The 19,197-nt window shown below is 46.3% G+C and overlaps 1 protein-coding gene across 6 annotated transcripts in view; it reads right to left on the reverse strand.

The window, feature by feature from the left end:
* Nucleotides 1–19,197, reverse strand: part of LOC122939830 (lysine-specific demethylase 3A-A-like) — a 92,163-nt gene that overhangs the window by 49,804 nt on the left and 23,162 nt on the right. For all 6 annotated transcript variants that reach the window (XM_044296011.1, XM_044296019.1, XM_044296024.1 and 3 more), the window contains 12 exons: nt 18,985–19,054; nt 18,794–18,873; nt 18,531–18,686; nt 12,364–12,524; nt 11,399–11,904; nt 11,057–11,258; nt 10,081–10,295; nt 9,845–9,997; nt 9,613–9,711; nt 2,520–2,647; nt 2,282–2,444; nt 1,616–1,785 (listed from right to left, as the gene is read on the reverse strand). In XM_044296011.1, the coding sequence (XP_044151946.1) occupies nt 1,616–1,785; nt 2,282–2,444; nt 2,520–2,647; nt 9,613–9,711; nt 9,845–9,997; nt 10,081–10,295; nt 11,057–11,258; nt 11,399–11,904; nt 12,364–12,524; nt 18,531–18,686; nt 18,794–18,873; nt 18,985–19,054 (2,103 nt within the window). The remainder of the gene's footprint in view (nt 1–1,615; nt 1,786–2,281; nt 2,445–2,519; nt 2,648–9,612; nt 9,712–9,844; nt 9,998–10,080; nt 10,296–11,056; nt 11,259–11,398; nt 11,905–12,363; nt 12,525–18,530; nt 18,687–18,793; nt 18,874–18,984; nt 19,055–19,197) is intronic.

Here is a 19,197-nt window from a genome sequence, read left to right on the forward strand (position 1 = left end):
TTTTTGCGGATCCGCATAAAGGATCGGAACAACCGATGAATACTGTCTGCATTTTTTGCAGGGCCATTGAAATGAATGGGTCCGCATTCCGTTCCGCAAATTTGCAGAACAGATGCGGATTACAAATTACTGACCTGTGGATGGACCCTAAAAGGAGAGCATTACGAGGAACACATCTTGGATGTGGCTCACTCAACTTCAGAACTATTAGGACACCGCATCACATCAGAAGGTCTGTTTGCGACCACAGTAACGAACTGTAATTTTTATTGGTATCATTTTTGTGATATGTATGACTTTTTGATCACTGGGTGGACCTAATATCTTTATTTTTGTATGTAAAATGGTGAAAGGTGATGATTTAAACTTAATATAGTGGTGCTTTTTAAAACGTTATTTAATAACTATTAGCCTCCTTAGGGGGCTAGGACATGAGATCTCTTGGTCCCTTCTCCTAGTCACCCTAATAGAGATCTATTAGGGCGAATAGGATTTTGTACACTGTGCATGCTGAGCAGTTCAGCATTAAGATTGCCATGGCAGGCCTGGAAGGCTTCAGCAGCGGGGGCTCCGATCGGAAGACAGAGGGTTCCGCAACTCTCTGCCTAACTCCACAGGTGTTGCGATTAGCGCTGATCGTGGCGTTAAATGACAGGTGTGGTGGGTTATAGCAGAGACCCGCTCCATACAAATGTGGTCGCATATTGCCGTACAGCATTATGCGTTAAGTGGTTAAGGACCTGAAACATGACACACCAGAGACACCTATGTGCATGCAGATCATGTTGGAGTATCTGCTCCTCGTCAGTACACAGCAGGTTCTGGTCATCTCTAAACCTCTTACCGGCAGCCACAGGGACACCTGAATTCTGCCACCTTCTGACATCTCAATGACAATTTAAAGGGATTCTGTCACCTCGTTTTCGGTTATAGAGCTGCGGACATGCACGACTAGATCGCCGCTAGCATGTCCGCAATATACCTGTCCTATAGGGCTGTGTCCTTTTATTTTGTTTAAAAAATGATTTTAGAGATATGTAAAATGAGCCCTGTAAGGTGCCCAAGGGGCTGTACGAACCTTCCTGGTGCCCAGCCAAGCCCCCTGTAAAGGAGCCCAGAACCGCCTAGGTCCTCCGAATCTCCTCCCCTCAACACAGTAAGATTGCCGTAATCTCGCGATGCGCAAGCTCGCGCATGCACAGTGCTGGTATAGTGTTCCTTCCCTGTGCTGGCATCAGCCTCAGGGAAGGAACTGTGCATGCTCGAGCAATCTAACTGTGAAGAAAGGAGGAGATTCGGAGGACATAGGCGGTGCTGGGCTCCTTCACAGGAGGGCGTGGCTGGGCAACAGGAAGGTTAGTGCAGACCCTTGGGCACCTTTCAAGGCTCATTTACATATCTCCAAAATCATTTTTTAAACAAAATAAAAAAGGACACAGCGCTATAGGACCGGTATATTGCGGACATGCTTGCGACGATCTAGCCTTGCATGTCCGCAGCTCTATAACCGAAAACGAGGTGATAGAATCCCTGTAAGAAAAAATAAAGTTGACCATAACCTCATAAAAAGAGCCATAATTTGCGACCAGTTATAAGACAAGAACATAAAGCTCACCTTCAAAGTTGAAGAATTCAGGAGGTTCCTTAAGAATCCAGAACTGTTACTGCTCATAGGAGAAAGAATTGAGCTACTGAATGGCTGCAACGCGGAAGCTGGCTTTCCGAAACTAGCAAAAGAGGGTAGTGCTTTGTTTTCCGTTTTCAGTGCAGATGTGAAGAGGTTATCTGCAGGAAGATCCGAATAAACACTTGAGGACCCAGACAGAAGAGGTCACTGAAGCATCACACTAAAACGTCTACTTTAATAAAACTGCACTTTAAATAGACCCCAACATAACTTGTATATATATATATTTTTACTTTTAGCATGTCATAAGCTTAGCTTCACTCTGTCAGACCATCACTGCAATCAGAGAGGGAAGGTGGAGTGAGTAAGTCAATTACAGCATCACACGTTAAACTAATAAAAGCAGTCATCTTCTGTAGACATCTCTAACATACCATACTGTTATCCCAATTCTACAAATTTACTATTATACTAGCAGATCACATCTTCCCCTCACAGGAGCATTAAACTGACAATGCATTCCTATCTATATAGGAGTTTTATATCTTTGCGCTGACTGCTACAGAAGAACTATTTTGTATTAGATTCTCGATGGTACAGGACTGCCGAAATTATCTCTTTTTGGCGCTAGCTTCCCTCTACTGCCTGACGTACCTTTGTTTTCCTTCTTCACATTTGTGTTGGGAAGATTGGTTAGCCAACTCAAAGGCCCAGGGAGGGAAGATGAAGGCGTTTTGCTATTAGCCATCAATGGATCCTGTGCAGGTAAATTGCTCGGCTGCGGAGATCCGTTTGTGGATTCAGAGCTAGAAGAAGTCTGTGAACGGAATATCAGTTATGAGAAACTACGCAATTCTCAACCAGCACACAAGGCCGACAAAAAAATAAATACCTGTTTTGGCTCTTCCTTCACAACCGGTCTAGGTAAAGGCTTTTGGTGTTTGTTGGAACATAGACAATTTGACTTTATTCCCCACTTCCCCCTTACAGAGTGGACAACATCCCCGACATCATACAGAGCTGGAAAAGAGACCACATTAACCCTGTAAGGACCAGATACATTTTTGGCTTTTACAATCCTATCATCCATAACTATTTTTACATCTACATCTCTCTTCAGGGCCTTGTTTTTGCAGGAAAGTTGCAGATTTTTTCAAACATTACTTTGAGGTGCATACAAACTAATGATTAAAGGGGTTCTGTAGTTCTTTTAAACTCCGGATAGATCATCAGCATCTGATTGGCAGGGGTCCGACACCCGGGAACCCCTGCCGATCAGCTGTTTGAGAAGGCAGTGGCCTTCTCTCGTTTCCCTCAGGCCCAGTGACATCACGACTAGTATCACTGGCTGAGTGGGTCTAAGGGCTCTTTCACACTTGCGTTCTTTTCTTCCGGCATAGAGTTCCGTCGTTGGGGCTCTATGCCGGAAGAATCCTGATCAGTTTTATCCTAATGCATTCTGAATGGAGAGAAATCCGTTCAGGATGCATCAGGATGTCTTCAGTTCTGGACCGGAACTTGCCGCAAGGCCGGATCCGGAATTAATGCCCATTGAAAGGCATTGATCTGGATCCGGCCTTAAGCTAAACGTCGTTTCGGCGCATTGCCGGATCCGACGTTTAGCTTTTTCTGAATGGTTACCATGGCTGCCGGGACGCTAAAGTCCTTGCAGCCATGGTAAAGTGTAGTGGGGAGCGGGGGAGCAGCATACTTACCATCCGTGCGGCGCCCGGGGCGCTCCAGAGTGGCGTCAGGGCGCCCCAAGCGCATGGATCACGTGATCGCATGGCATGGCATGTCATCTATGTGCATGGGGCGCTCTGAAGTCATTCTGGAGCGCCCCGGGAGCCGCACGGACTGTAAGTATACCGCTCCCCCGCTCCCCACTACTACTATGGCAACCAGGACTTTAATAGCGTCCTGGCTGCCATAGTAACACTGAACGCATTTTGAACGGCGTGTAATTCCGGCAAGTGGAGTACACACCAGATCCGGACAACGCAAGTGTGAAAGAGGCCTTAGCTCTGCTCACTTGAATGGAGCTTAGCCCCGCCAAGTGATACTAGTTGTGACGTCACTGGGCCTGCGGTAAACAGCGAGAAGGCCGTAGCTCTAATGCCAGCACTGCCGCCTTCTCAAACAGCTGATTGGCAGGGGTCCCGGGTGTCGGACCCTCGCCGATCAGATGCCGATTATCTATCCAGATGATAGGTCATCAGTTTAAAAGAACTGCAGAACCCCTTTAATGCATCCGCAGACTGTCGCTTCTCCTCCTCGGCAAGAGCTGATCTGATCTCTAGTTCCCTGACCAAGATGTCACAGAACTAGATATAAAGCTGCAGAGGAAAAAATAATAATTTTTAAAATTTTGAATAAAGACCAAATTAAAATTTTTTAACCTCAGATAAGAACGCAATAATAATAGAAATACTCCAGGAGTCTATAGCCTTTAAATCTTTTTTTGTTTTAAAAGTGATGTAGAAGGACTATATGACGTTATAGCCTGCACACCTAAAAGGGGAGGCTTATACTTGGCGATCACAATGCGAAGGCTACTGGAGGAGAGACAAAGTGCTGCCGTCTGCAAAGCAGAAGTAAGTTACCTTTTCCCAATCTCTAGGAATCAAACTCTCTTCTAATCCTAGCCACTTATATAAAAATAACTTTTGTCCCTTGCTCCAAGAGATCTCCAAAATTCTAGCTTCCTGGCCTACCCCATATATCTCATGGTTCGACTGCAAAAATATAGCCAGATGCCTCATATGGCCGAAAGTAACCAATCTGCTACAAGCATTGCCCATATATATCCCTACTACCTTTTATACTAAACTGAATCTGATCATCTCCAAATATATATGGAATTTGAAGAAACCAAGAATAAAATATGCTACACTACAGCTTCTGCAAAAATATGCTGGAATAAGTCTCCCTGCACCAATTTTTTTTTGTTAAAGTTGTACATCTGTACAGAGTAGTGGATTGGGTTAGGAAACTCCCCCACAGACTCTAGGTTCCTATTGAAGAGGACATTCTATGATATCCAGCTGGCCTAACATCCTGCATAATACATAATAATCTTATCTCTGAAACCAGGAGGATATGGAATTCGGGTGCAGTACGTGCATGATGCTCTCCTTTTCCATCCCCCTACTCCAGGTCAAGGATTTACTGTATAGTGCTGATGTCGATTACAACAGAACTATACCAAAGGAGATAAAATTCAATTGTTCCACTATTAACTCTATTCTAGTAGATGGGACGTTTCCCTCTGTCACGGCTTTGAATGAGCAACTTGGCTGTTCACTTGTATCTCCTTTAATGTATAATAAAATAGCTCTCTTTTAAACAGCTCATACAGAAAAAAAAAGACTTAGAAAATCAGTAACAAAATTCAAGACTATTGTATCCCAACTTAAAACGCACCGGAAAGTATTGTCGACTACAAAGTAAACTATTGCTTGCCCCACCCACCTGAGAAACTCCCCTGCATAAAGCGTGGGAAGAAGATTTAGGCAAAGTATTCACAGACGAAGATTTGGGTAAAAGGTTTCTAGCTCTTAAGCAATCCAGTTATAAAATTTTAACTAGATCGCACCACGGTTATACTAAACTAATTATAGTCCCAACTGCTGGAGATGCGGACAACAGGTGGGCACATACTTCCATTTATGGTGGACATGCCCACTTACAGCTACATATTGGTCTTATGTCCTTTCACAGATTAAGGCCTCTTTCACACGGGCGAGTATTCCACGCGGGTGCAATGCGTGAGGTGAACGCATTGCACCCGCACTGAATCCTGACCCATTTATTTCTATGGGGCTGTGCACATGAGCGGTGATTTTCATGCATCACTTGTGCGTTGCGTGAAAATCGCAGCATGCTCTATATGCTATGTTTTTCACGCAACGCAGGACCCATAGAAGTAATTGGGGCCGCGTCAAAATCGCAAGCATCCGCAAGCAAGTGCGGATGCGGTGCGATTTTCACGCATGGTTGCTAGGTGACTATTGGGCTGGGGACCCGATCTGTATTATTTTCCCTTATAACATGGTTATAAGGGAAAATAGCATTCTGAATACAGAATGAAAAGTTAAATAGTGATGGAGGGGTTAAAAAAAAAAAAATAATAATAATTAACTCACCGAGTCCACTTGATCCCGTAGTTGCGGATCTCTGTCTTCTTATGTAATGTTGAGCTGCCGGCTAAGGACCTGTGGTGACGTCACATCACATGATCCCTCACCATGGTGATGAACCATGTGATGAGCACAGTGACGTCAAAGGTCCTATTCCTGTGCACAGCAAAAAAGACGACAGAAGAGATGCCGGCTGCGCGATCAAGTGGATTAAGGTTAGTTAAATAATTTTTATTTATTTTTTTAACCCCTCCAGCTCTATTGTACTATGCATTCTATATTAAGAATGCTATTATTTTCCCTTATACCATGCTATAAGGGAAAATAATACAATCTACAGAATACCTAACCCAAACTTCTGTGAAGAAGTTCGGGTACCAAACATGCCGATTTTTCTCACGCGCGTGCAAAATGCATTACAATGTTTTGCACTCACGCGGAAAAATCACGCATGTTCCCGCAACGCACCCGCACCTTTTCCCGCAACGCCCGTGTGAAACCAGCCTAAACTTATCGGTGGAACGAATCTTGCTTTGCTCCCGGAGATTTGCCTGCTATATTTATTCCCCGAGAGGCTCCCCAAACATATATTGAAACTCATAAAACACCTCCTGGCCGCTGCTAGAATTTTAGTCCCTACCTATTGGAAGTCAACCTCCCCTCCAACACTCAGACAATGGTCAGATAAGGTGGACTCTTTGTTCCGCCTAAAGGAATTAGCAAGCTGGGAGACCAAGACACACACCTCCTCTGAAAATATATGGTATCCTTGGGCTAACTGGGGGGTGATAGTAATGCATATAGGAGAGAGATTCTTCTACTTACTTGCCCTCCGATCATCAGATACCTACAACATTTCCTCACTCTTTTCTTGTTAGTCTACAGATTTAAGAATCCATTGGTAGAGAGACCTCTTGGAGTAGCTCTTATCCATCCATCCCCCCCCCCCCCCGCCCGTTTTCCTCGTCTTTCCTTTCCCTTTATCTCCCTTTTAGTACTTAATGTTTTTGTTTAATACTGTTTATCTCCACTTACTGATTTAATGGCATGTGATGTATGTATGTCTCAATTTACTTACAAGAAGTTATTCTGCCTGAATGAGGATACTATTTTGGCATCTATTGATGTAGAAGCTTTATATAGCTCCATCCATCCATCAAGAGTTTGGTCCGAGAGCAGTGGGGAGCTTCCTATCTACAAGAAATGTAGCACTATCTGCACACAATAAATTTGTCTTGGACCTCCTGGAGTTCAACCTGATGTGCAACTTTTTCATCTTCAATGACCGACACTACCACCAGCTCAGGGGTACCGCAGTGGGGAGCCCATGTGCGCCGGCATATTGAAATTTACTCCTGGGCTGGTGGAACGCAAACTGTCTGGTCAGATGATCTCAGCCACTGGCATGATAACATTGGCCTTTGGCCGAGATTCATTAATGATACTTTTGTGCTATGGCGGGGAACCAAGGACTCCTTCAATAACTTTGCCGAGACCATCAATGAGAATGACTTAGGCCTAAGATTCACTTCTACATGTGATTCTAACACTATCCCATCTTTTGATGTGCAAATAGAAAGGGGACGGAATAACTCAATTAGCACCACTATATTCCGTAAAAAAACAGCGACAAATAGTCTGCTGAAATGGGAGAGTGCACACCCCTATCCGCTACGCAAAGGGATACCGAAAGGACAATATATGAGAATGCGACGCAATTCTTCAAACATGACTAATTTTAAGAAACAAGCAAACGACTTGAGGGCAAGGCTCAGAGAAAGGGGATACCCGGATGGAATCCTCAGAACTGCGTTTGAATCGGCCTTTGCGTCCAAAAAAGACACACTACTAGTCCCGAAAAATTATGAGACTACACAAAAACAAGTGATAAGAATTATCGGAATGTTTGATAATGCACATGAACATGTTAGACAGATAATAACAAAACACTGAGACATATTATATGACGACCCGGACCTTCGGGAGGTTATTGGTCCCCGCCCACAGATTACATATAGACGGGGGCGCAGTTTGAGGGACAGGCTGCTTCATAGCCATTACCAGGCCCCAGTAAGAGAAGGATGTTTGCTTACACGACGCCCAGTGGGCATGTTCAAGAGCGGAAAATGCGTAGCATGTAGTCAAATGAGGACAGCAAAAGAATTCACATGTTCAAAAACAGGCATGAATATAAAATAAAGGACTTTACTAATTGCCAGACAACAGGGGTAATCTATCTAGCACAATATAGGTGCCCATTAGACTACATAGGAATACTGAAAAGGGAACTGAGACGACGTATTCGGGATCACTACAATGACATTACAAATTAAAAAGATACATCTGTGGCAAGACATATGAATGCAGTACATGGAGGATACACCCACAGCATTAAGTGTATTGGAAATGAACACATTCTACAAATGCAGAGGAGGGGACTGGGATAATAAGATCCTGAGGCAAGATGGATCTTCAAAATGCAATCAATCGCACCTAATGGATTAAATGAGACCCTTTCCGTTAAGCCATTTTTATAATCTAGTATAGGGGTGCATATGCTTAAATGGCAATCCCGAGGACCATGGAACATAAGTAATGTGAATTAAACTAATGCTGAAGACTATATCCTAACACTATCTATATAAATTATGATGGATATAGTACTCCATGTGTAACATGTGATTACATACGAGTCTGCTACTGAGTAAATATAGCACCCAGAATGGGAATGTCAATGCTGTTTAATAAGGAACATCAAGATAGTGATCAAGATGACTATATTAGCGCACACAACTTTATACAAGTGATAATCTTGTGGGAATAAATCGGTAAATGTCCAGCTGTGTCCATAGGATCGTAGCAATGACTAGCATAGAAGTGATCGTCACAGTGAGAGGATACAATGCTGTGACTAACAGTAATGCCGCATTACACTGAATGACTACAACATCCAGCTGTCTCACGTAAAAGCGACATTAAACACTTCTCCCTATAGTCCTACAACACCAGAGCGCTCTGCAGACCAATGCAGTAGCAATAGAAGAAATGCCCTTCTAGACTCTGCAAGTGTCAGATTGAGCTGCTGTTCATTGCAGCGGAGAATCTGACAGGGAGAGGAGGAGTGCCAGCCGGGGATGCGCTGGAAGGTCCCCATAGTAAGAGACCCGCCCTCTGTGCGCCATGTCCGACTAGAGGCAGGAGCAGGGAGCGAGATCGTGATGAGGTAAGCATCACATAATCCGCCCCACGATGGTGACACAGGCAGGAAGAAGAGGTCCTATGTATTTATAAGGAAGGCAATGTAGCAATTCTGTTGCCACTGCCATTATCCTGAAAAACACACAGACTAGAGACTGCTTCCTGAGGAGCCCGTTATCAATGCGAAAAAGCTATGACTGTAAGGGAAAGACTGTAGTATTGCAAGGGAGCAGCTTACTACACTGACCCCCGCCATAAGTGTAAATAAGAGACCTGGCTACCTAACCCTTATTTAGCTACATTTTAGTATTACCACAGGAGGTTTTAAATAAATTAAAAGTTATTTTTTTTATCTTTGTTAAGGCGCACTCAGATTAAGTTCAATATTCAGTAAGCCGTGATTGAATATAGGTAATGCCAAGACAGAGCAGAAATTCTATCAGTATTGTTTAATAAGTTATTCTTTATGCCTCAGTATTAAGCTGTACGGTTTAGAATCTATATACTTCTTCTTCAGGTCCCAAGACTAGAATGACCACTTCTTTTGTGGTCGTTAATGCAAGATGTATGCAGATATGAAATTTGCTGTTTTTGTTCTTTAATATTTTCGCAATAAAAAGAACCTTGAAAATAAAAGAAATAAGTTACCTTTTCCCGGGACGATCTGAGTTGGCATGAGATTGTCAGGCTCATGTAACTGCCCTTTAACGCACTTCAGCCAAGAGAATACGTCTGCTCCATCATTACCTTTAACCGAGGGGAGGAAGGGGAAAAAAACAAATGATAAATGAACAGTGCCAAGCAGGAATTGCAAATAGCAGTAAGAAAAGGGTAAAATGATAAAAGCAAATGAGCGAGAATATTGGATTTTGGAACTTACCGCTGCTCATACTCTTCTTTTTCATTCGGTGACAGTCTACACACACGCCAAAGCCACATTTAGGACAAACCCAATGGAGATTGAAGATGGTTGTGTCACAGACATCACACATTTCCCGCACGCCACGTACTGCACGTTTCCAGGCCACTTGTTCTGCAGGAAACAAATAGGTTAAACAAAACAGAATGGTCACAGAAAGTCTGGAGTTTTCAGCGCTGTCAGCACAAGGTTCTTACTTTGTGGATCTACAGAAGCCATAACATCCTTTTCGGACAAGATAAGCTTACAAAACTGGTCTCCTATGTTCGCCAGAATGTACTTTGCGGTGTCAAGGTCCAAATCCACAACTCTGCTCACTAAAGGAAGCCACAAGTTTATTGCTTCAGCATCGTACTTATTAGGAGTCAGGAAGCCACCTTCCCGCAGTAATCCATGCTTATTGAAGAATAACCTAGGAGCAAAAGAGGAGATGTAGTGTTTCAGACAGTGGTGGACATTTTATTTTTATTTTTATTAACACTAAAGCTGAAAATTCTGCTTCTTAATAAATTTTTATTTAGCAGCTCGAGCTCCATCTTCATGATACAGAGCGCCAACAGCCCAGCACAGATTTAAAACCTAACATCTTGACACTTGTAGCCACCACCTGAGGGAGCCTAAATGTTTTGTACCAAGATATAAAACTAATACCCCTATTCATAAGACAGCAGCAATCAAGCACGTGTGGTCCAGCACCATTCATTCTCTATGGAAATGGCAGAGATAGTACAGACTTTGCCATCTCCAGCAGACCAACAGAGAATGAATGGAGCAGTAGCACGTACATATTTGACCCAGGGGCTGGACTAGCACCGATCTGAAGCTTTATCACCATCTTGTGGATATGGGATACATTTTATTTCTTGTTACAACCCATTAATGCATACTGGTCTACAATGAACACAACATACAACGGTATGCCGTAAGCTTGAAGTCACCCCTCAAAAAACAGCTACAGGTAGCCTGACTCAGTGGTGCCTTGGAGCGCTATGGATTGAAGCTGACTAGGGACATCATCTGCGTGGAGTTTGCGCGCTTTCCCAGTGTTTGTGTGGGTTTCCGGTCATGGAAATTGACCCTGGTGGGGTTGAGTGTCTATATAGCAGCCCCCACCACACAATTACCCCTGCTGTAAACTTCAGCTACCAAACGACAGACGGGGATTACCCTTACCTCCGGAAGTGAAAGAAGCGGCAGAAAACTGCAGCATCTCGCTGTTCTTTGCTGCGTCCAAATCGGTCCAGACGGCATTCTCGACACTTGTGCAAATGGGGAGCAATGTCATTGCAAGAGCCGTCCTGCACAAAGCAATCACCACTTGCCTGGAGCCTCTTTAGCTTCTGTGAGTCCAACAATACAGATCTGGGATATGTGACTGCAAACAAGGGAACAAAGTCTAATAAGTAATCAACTAGAACAAAGTATATTCATTCTGTATGCAATCCATTGTGTCACAATCAGATTTACTTTAAAGTGTCAAAGAGAATAAGTAATACGTATTTTATGCCTACTTACCCCCATCATTTTTAATGGGACTCTTGTGGGGAGCAACTTCTATTTTGTTGGGTTTTGGAACAGAAATTATGTTTGGTGGCTTAGAGTTTAATTCAGTTTTCACGGGTGGTAAATCACCCGCAGGTTTGGTCTCGGTCGTTGCACCAAACACACTCGGCGGCTGCCGCGTTAAGTTTTTACATGGCTCAAAACTTCCCGGCCGCGGAGAGTCTTTCACCGTCAAGGTGTTCTTCTCAGGAAGTCGTTCCACAGAAAACTCAAAGCCCTTCGGAAACACAGTTGAGGGTTTTGTTAAGGCAGCAAAGAAGTTTTCGGATTTCTGTCCGTTGCCGCCATTGGCCCAGGATGAAAAGGCTGATTCGAAAGGGCTGGACTGATCTGTCAGGCCAAATCCTAGACCCTTTCCTTGCGACATTGTGGCGCTGAGAAACAAGTTTTGCTCCTCCCCTTTTCCATCACTGTTCAGCATGGAGGATGTTTCACTTGGCAAGTTTTGAGAACACTTCCTGAAAGGCAACAAATGTGATTACTAGCCTATAAATAAATATAATGACTTGATCCCACCAGGGCTGCAGGAGCAGGCATGGCTGTGACGTGCTATCCCAGGCTTTAGAGGAGCAGTAATGTGCTGCCTGCGCCGCTATGCAAGGCTTTAGCAAATCTACAGGATGTTATAAATCAGGAGGAGCCGAGCAGAATGATGCATGGTTTTGGGGGAAATATTTAGTACAACTTGTAATTTAAATCTTTAAATAGTTTAAATCTTTCTGACTTCAGTTATACACAGGGACGGTGTTATCAGTGATTGATAGCATTCCCGATGTAAGTGGGTATACAGAGATAGCCGTCAGTCACTGCTAATACCTCCTCCAGCTCTATAACATGTTGCACTGCATTTTGTGACGGCATGTCCTCTTTAAAGTGCACAGCAATCCATTACATATTTTTCGTAGAAATATTCTTACCCTGGAGGTGTTGCAGCACCAAAGCTTGGAGGAGAATTTGCTTGTGGTGGAGTTGCACAAGAGGTCTGGTTTTGACTGGAAGGCGTAGTGGCGGTACATCCTAGCAATGCTTCTCCAAACCCAACCGGTACAGACTGCTTGGATGCCAGGCTAGGTGTAGTCTACGAGAAAAACGAGATTTTTTTGTGAAACTCACCTGTAAAATCTCTTTCTCGCGTGGTTCATTGGGGGACACAGGACCGTGGGTATAGCTTGCTGCTGCCACTAGGAGGCGACACTAGGCTGAAAAGTGATAACTCCTCCCCTGCAGGCTATACCCCCTCCAGCCTGGAGAGAGCATATCAGTTTGTGCCCAAGCAATAGGAGTAGGAGAAAATAACCATTACGGTAAACAACCAACAACTGACCAACGCCAGTCGGATCAAACCAGAACTGGGGCCATAGTGGCTCCACAACCGCCAACAATCACGGCAAACAGAAATCACTGGGTGGGAGCTGTGTCCCCCAATGAACCACGCGAGAAAGAGATTTTACAGGTGAGTTTCACAAAAATCTCGTTTTCTCGCTGGTATCATTGGGGGACACAGGACCGTGGGACGTCCTAAAGCAGTCCACGGGGAGGGAAAAAATCACATGCCCCTGGAGAAAAAACGTCCTTGAGGATGCGTAACTCACTGTCGCCTGCAAGAATTTGCTGCCTGGAACAGTATCCGCCGGTGCCTAGGAAGGCACCCGGTAAGACTTGACGAACGTGTGCCCGGAAGACCAAGATACTGCCTTCCACTCTGGAAGCTACTGCACGAGGAGATGGACCCGAGAATCGCCGACCGCTGGTCGGGTGGGCCAAGACTCAGCTGGGCGTTGCCCACCCGAGGGCGGAATGCCCGAGCAACTGTTGAACGGATCGATCCGGAAAACATCCTTTGGAGGCCGTCAGCCTTGACAAGGACCCCAGGATAAGAATTGGTAGAAGTCCTTAGGGCTGTAGGCGCCAGACAAGGACAAGCCAACCCAGAGGCCAAATCACATGGCTGATTGAGAGCTCGGTCCGTGTACTACGAGGGAGAAAGAAGAGAAACCCATGTCCGTGAGGCGTGGAAAGGCGACCACCTTCTGCGAAAAAAGAGGACCTTGGACGGAACACCGCCCTATATTCATACTTAAAGAAAAAAAGTACGTACAAGAAGGCGTAACAATTCAGAGAAAAAAATAAAAAACAAACAATGCCACCAAACAGCTGGCTCCTGGCCGCAGCTGTGGAAGCAGAACTAAAAAGCCAAGTCCTTAGGATTCACCTCTGGTCCAGAGAACAGCCCCTAGGGAGCGGAATATTGGTAGACCAACGCCCTCATAGCCAGAGAGGCTGGTGGTGAGATCTCTAGTAAGAGAAGCTGCCTGAGAATCACTAGGAAACAAACGCCTGAGCCAGGCGTGCCCCACTGCCGGCCAAAGTATCAATACCACATGGGAAAAGTAAGTAAAATAAAAGCCAATGTGAGCACCGCCAGTGATGGGAAGCCCCGTCACTGACCATATTTCAACAAAACAGTAACGCTGCCTGGAAGGGCAGACGAGTGGAACAAAGATGAGAGAAATACTCTTGCCGGGTGAAGTTCGACCACAACGTCCAACGCCTTCACCATACCCGAGGAACCCTGGGCCCGAAAAAAATAAATAAATAAATAAATAGGGATGGGCTCCCAGAGTCGTACAACCCATGGCTACTGGTCAGCTAGACAGGAGGATAAGGAGATCAGTTATCCACCACGAGGGGAGACCGTAAAGGAAACGTGTGATCCGTACCAGGAACGAAACTCCTACTAACAGGGGACGTCGTACATACACCCGCTCTACCCGTCTTGGGAAGACTCTCGGTCCACCCCCGGAATGAGCAGTGAAAGAACAACCACCATTGGCTTGAGGTGATATCACTGACATCTGAAGAGAGGTAGCACCACTGGCGACACAGTATGACTACTAGATCCAGGTCCCGCTTAGAACGGCAATCTAGAGCAGACGAGTGCCGTAGGGACTGATCTACCCAGTAGAACGCACTCAAAAGGTAGGTGCCGATCAGCCATTGTACTTACACCATCGCCACACCCGAGCCTACGACAGAAGGACAATAGCCAACAATAATGAAGAAAGACCGGCACTCACTATAGCCTTCAACAAAAGATGATGTCTTTTTTGGTCACATACAATACTCTGACGCGTTACGGCTCACATCAAGAGCCTTTCTCAAACATATGGATATGGATTGGATGTGGCAGAAGGACAACAGTTGTCAGAGCCACATACCCTTATTGGTAGAAAACCAGAAAGAGGCCAGAACTAAAGCCCATTCCCATGTGAGACGGGGGCTCCACAGCGTCTAGTGGAGATGCGACACACCGCCAGAAGGGGAGGCCCTACCAGGGAAGCCCCAAGAGTAATGCACACGCCATACTCCAGCCGAGGAGTAGACCACACCGTAGAGGTCACTGATTCTCGTGGTAGAGGAATCCGCTGCCTGACGAAAGAACTGTGCAGAAGGAGCCTTCGCATGTAGTGGAGACTCAAACACCCCTCGTGCGGTAGGGGCTACCGTATGCTCCGCCAGCGTGGACATGAGGGGACGGCCTGAGAACATCCAGGAGAAGTTCTGGTATCAAGCTGGCCCAGTCAGTAGAGCCAACCCTAACCCCTCCACCTGACAAGGGCGCTGAACAGGAGCAACTGCCGAATTAGTACCAGGGTAGAACCCCTACCTGAGGGGGGCTGTCTCGCTACAGCGATTAGGAGCATCTGGCCCTAGCGTGAAGACTACCCTGCGAAGGAGAAGCCGTTGTAGTAGCCACTGCAGATTGCCAGCATAACGCCCTCATCTAGATAAGGATGAGTGGTGGACTCAGCATCCGGAGTCGGTGGAATACTCTGCTTGCTGGATCTTGATCACAGTACTCTGTGCAGTGTGACTGACCTGAACGGTGGAGGCTCATGGGGATGGGGAGTCTCTAGGACACATAAGGGTGGGTGACTCCCCTGAGAGCACAAAGGCCACATTCTTGTGTCTCCAAAGGGTGCATGAAGAAAAGAGGGATACAAAATGGGGGTATCCATAGTCTCCAGTGGCAGTATCCATATGCCACTAGATGGAGAATATCAGGCACCAGCGGTACCGACTGTTGCCACGGACCACCTGTGAAGGGAACCAAGGCATCTAGAGTCGTGGCGTAGCTGAAATACAGCATGCAAAGATGCATAGCGATTCCCCCGTTACTGGATCGTTTGTAGAGGGAACTGCCATAGGAAGTATGTGATGGCAAATGGGAGGTGGAATAGCAACCAACGGAAAGCGCAAACCCCCGGTAGGGAAGGGGGTAGCGATAGTCAGAACCGCAATCTACGGAAGTGTAAGTACCCACTCAATGGAGGGGGAAAAACCGACGGCAAACACTGCACCCAGTGGCAGTGCAAACGCTTTACCTACGATCGGGAGTAACATATCCAGTAAGTACTGTACCCCGAGGTAGTGCAATACATCACCCATCGAAGGGGGTAACGCACCTAGCAGGAACTCGCATATTAACGAGTTCTGTACTCTGTGGGAGGTGTCATCATCCCCCCCAGAAGGGTGTAATGCGTACGTAAACACTGCGACAGCAGTGAGAATGCCATCATGCCACCTAACAGACGGTTAATGTATGCTGACAATACTGAGCCCAGTGGAACTTCAATTCCGCCACTCACAGAAAGAGGGATACCTTGCCGGCATTGAGACCAATGCTAGTGAGGTCAGTCCACCTCAGGAAGGAGGTAAAACCCAAATTAAGCACTGTATCTAGTAGAAGTGTAAATAGTGCCTAAGGAAGGGGTTAATGCATACACCAGAACCGGTTAACACGGACGTAATCTAGGGACCGAATAACTGTCCTGCCTCGGCCCGCTCGTGCGCAGTTCCACCTCTCAGCCTCTAGCCATGGCTGTTGCAGGTTGCGGCGGTGTTGAAATAAGAACCAAACTACCCGGAGGTGGAATGGAACTAAAGGTCTGCTTACCGATTGCACAGACGGTGCTGTAGTAACCAAACGACCCAGGAGGGTGGATTGGGAACTTCCAGAGGTCCCCCGCTAAGTTGCGCAGGGTAGAAACTCAAACAGACGCCCCCGGAGGGTGGATGGGAAGTTTCAGTTGTCCACAACTGGATTTGCGCAGTCGGATATTTGCGCAGTAGTAGCACCATTAACCAACCGGTCTCAGAGGGCGGATCGGGATCCTCCAGATGTACCCCACTGGATTTATGCAGTTGGAGCATCATCAACCAAACGGCCCGGAGGGCGGATTGGGGACCCTTCGGATGTACCCACTGGATTTACGTAGTTGGAGCATTATCAACCAAACGGCCCCAGAGAGCGGATTGGGATCCTCCAGATGTACCCCACTGGATCTATGCAGTTGGAGCATTATCAACCAAACGGCCCGGAGGGCGGAATGGGAATCTCTCAGATGTACTCCACTGGATATATGCAGTTGGAGCATAATCAACCAAACGGCCTCAGAGGGCGGATTGGGATCCTCCAGATGTACTCCACTGGATTTTTGCAGTTGGAGTATTATCAACCAAACGGCCCGGAGGGCGGAATGGGAATCTCTCAGATGTACTCCACTGGATATGCGCAGTTGGAGCATAATCAACCAAACGGCCTCAGGTGGCGGATTGGGATCCCTCATATGCACTCCATTGGAACTTGTGGGCTGAGGAGAGCAGGATCTGCATGCGCACAATTTTTTAAAAATTTTTTTTTTTTTTTTTTACTAATTTTTTATGGAGGACCTAGCCCGATATGGAGAAGGGCTGTATACTGCAATATAAAGGCACATTGTGCCTGCAGACAGAATCTATAGAAAGCAGGGGCCTGAAATGAGGGAGGAAGTTCCGGCCTAGAAGGCCGCAAAGCTGGGGACTAAATTATCACGCCGGCCGACCGGGACTCACCGCTAGTCAGTACATAGCGAACCTGGATCGATGTCCGGAATGCGGTCACCTGAGTCCGCTGACCGCGTAAGCCCATCGGAGGAGTAAATATGCGTGGCCGAAGAAAAAATAAATAAATAAAACGGTAGGCCCAAATAAAGCCGGGGCCTAAATTTTGCGGCGTCCGGCCGAGTAGGGAATCCGTTCTGCCTGCTCTCCCGGGACGGCTTAGTGGACTCCTGAAAAGGGAGCCGCCGAGAAGGTGCGTCGCTTGGCCGACCGGGAAGCCCACCCGGTCGGTCGGAGAGCGGGGTCACCGGAATAGGGCGCAGAAGGCGCCTGTTTGTAGTCGGGAAGGTGAAAATAACATGCCGCGGCCGTGGAAAGGGATTAACCCTTTCTACTGAGGTGAGCTGGGCGATGGGTGGAGGATTCCTCACCCCCTCAAGAAGGGGCCAGTGAGGGGGACAGGGAGGGACAGTAAAACTCACCAGACTTCATCTGTGTTCTTCACCCATAGTCTTGTACCAGCAGGGCCACCCCACGACCGCTGGCACCAGGCATCAGGGGTCCATGTAGAGAAGGGCTGGGGAGGAGGTGGCCCTCTTGCTGGCGGGAAGCAGGGGAGCTAGGCTGCCCTGGTCCACTTTGTCTTCTTGGGGGAGGCAGGGCGGTGGAAAGGCAACACCGGCCAGCCTCCCAGGGAGACAGAGACGCATGCGAATCTGTGCCCCTTAACCTAAAAATAAAATAAAATAAAATAAAAACAAAAATCGTAAAAGAGCCACCCTGCTAAGCAGGGAGGTCTGCCTCCTACGACACTAAGCTAAAAACTGATATGCTCTCTCCAGGCTGGAGGGGGTATAGCCTGCAGGGGAGGAGTTATCACTTTTCAGCCTAGTGTCGCCTCCTAGTGGCAGCAGCAAGCTATACCCACGGTCCTGTGTCCCCCAATGATACCAGCGAGAAAGGTATTTTTATGTTACAATGAAAGTAACACTTTAGATCAATGGGAAGTTAAACTCCAGAAGCCCCGCAAATCGAAAGAATGCATCACCTTGACTATTTTGCTCCTCCACAGTTATTGTAAATCAGTGATGCACCCGTTCAATATCAGGATTGTGGGATCCTGGGTCAGACAACCCCTTCTCACACAGAGACCTATCGCAAAGTGATATCATAGCCTTAACAGTAGAAAACTGCCACTCACTGTTTGGTAAACTTTTTCACTTTCCTGTGGCGTTTTTATTAAATTCAAAAGAGGGTTCCCTGAGGGCTTGGGGTTGTCCACCACGACCAAGGTCTTCCCATCATCTCTGGAGTAGGTAATGAAGCTTGGCTTCTTAACAGATCCCTTAGCAGATGCCTAAAAAAAGGACGCAACAAATATGATTATCTGCACATACACAACACACAACTTAATCCTGTGTTGCTCACATGATCAGAGACATAGACATGAAGTATGAATAATACCTGCACTTCTTTGTTCTGCTTTGCCTTAGTTTTCCCCGTCCTTCCTTCACGCTTCCTTTTCAGAGGTTTTTCGACGGCCACTGAAATAAATCAGCCAACAGTCTGTCAGTATGTGTCACCCATAAAGCCTGCCATTACATAGCATGACCACTACAGGTAAAGCTTTTCTATGGTAGATGGTGAAATCTTACCTTTATCGACATAGTTATGTACAAGCTGAACGTGTATCAGTGCTGGATCAATAATCTTTAGACTGGGATCCTAAAGGAGAACACAAAGTTAATGAATGCACGGACATATATTCATACCAAAAACAAAAATCGTTAGTTAAAGAAAACTGGTCACTGAGGGCAGCAAAGTATAGAGACAGACACGTTGATTTTGCTTTTGAGCTGGCAGTGGAA

This window comes from Bufo gargarizans, chromosome 1 (assembly GCF_014858855.1).
Source record: "Bufo gargarizans isolate SCDJY-AF-19 chromosome 1, ASM1485885v1, whole genome shotgun sequence".
Taxonomy (NCBI): domain Eukaryota; kingdom Metazoa; phylum Chordata; class Amphibia; order Anura; family Bufonidae; genus Bufo; species Bufo gargarizans.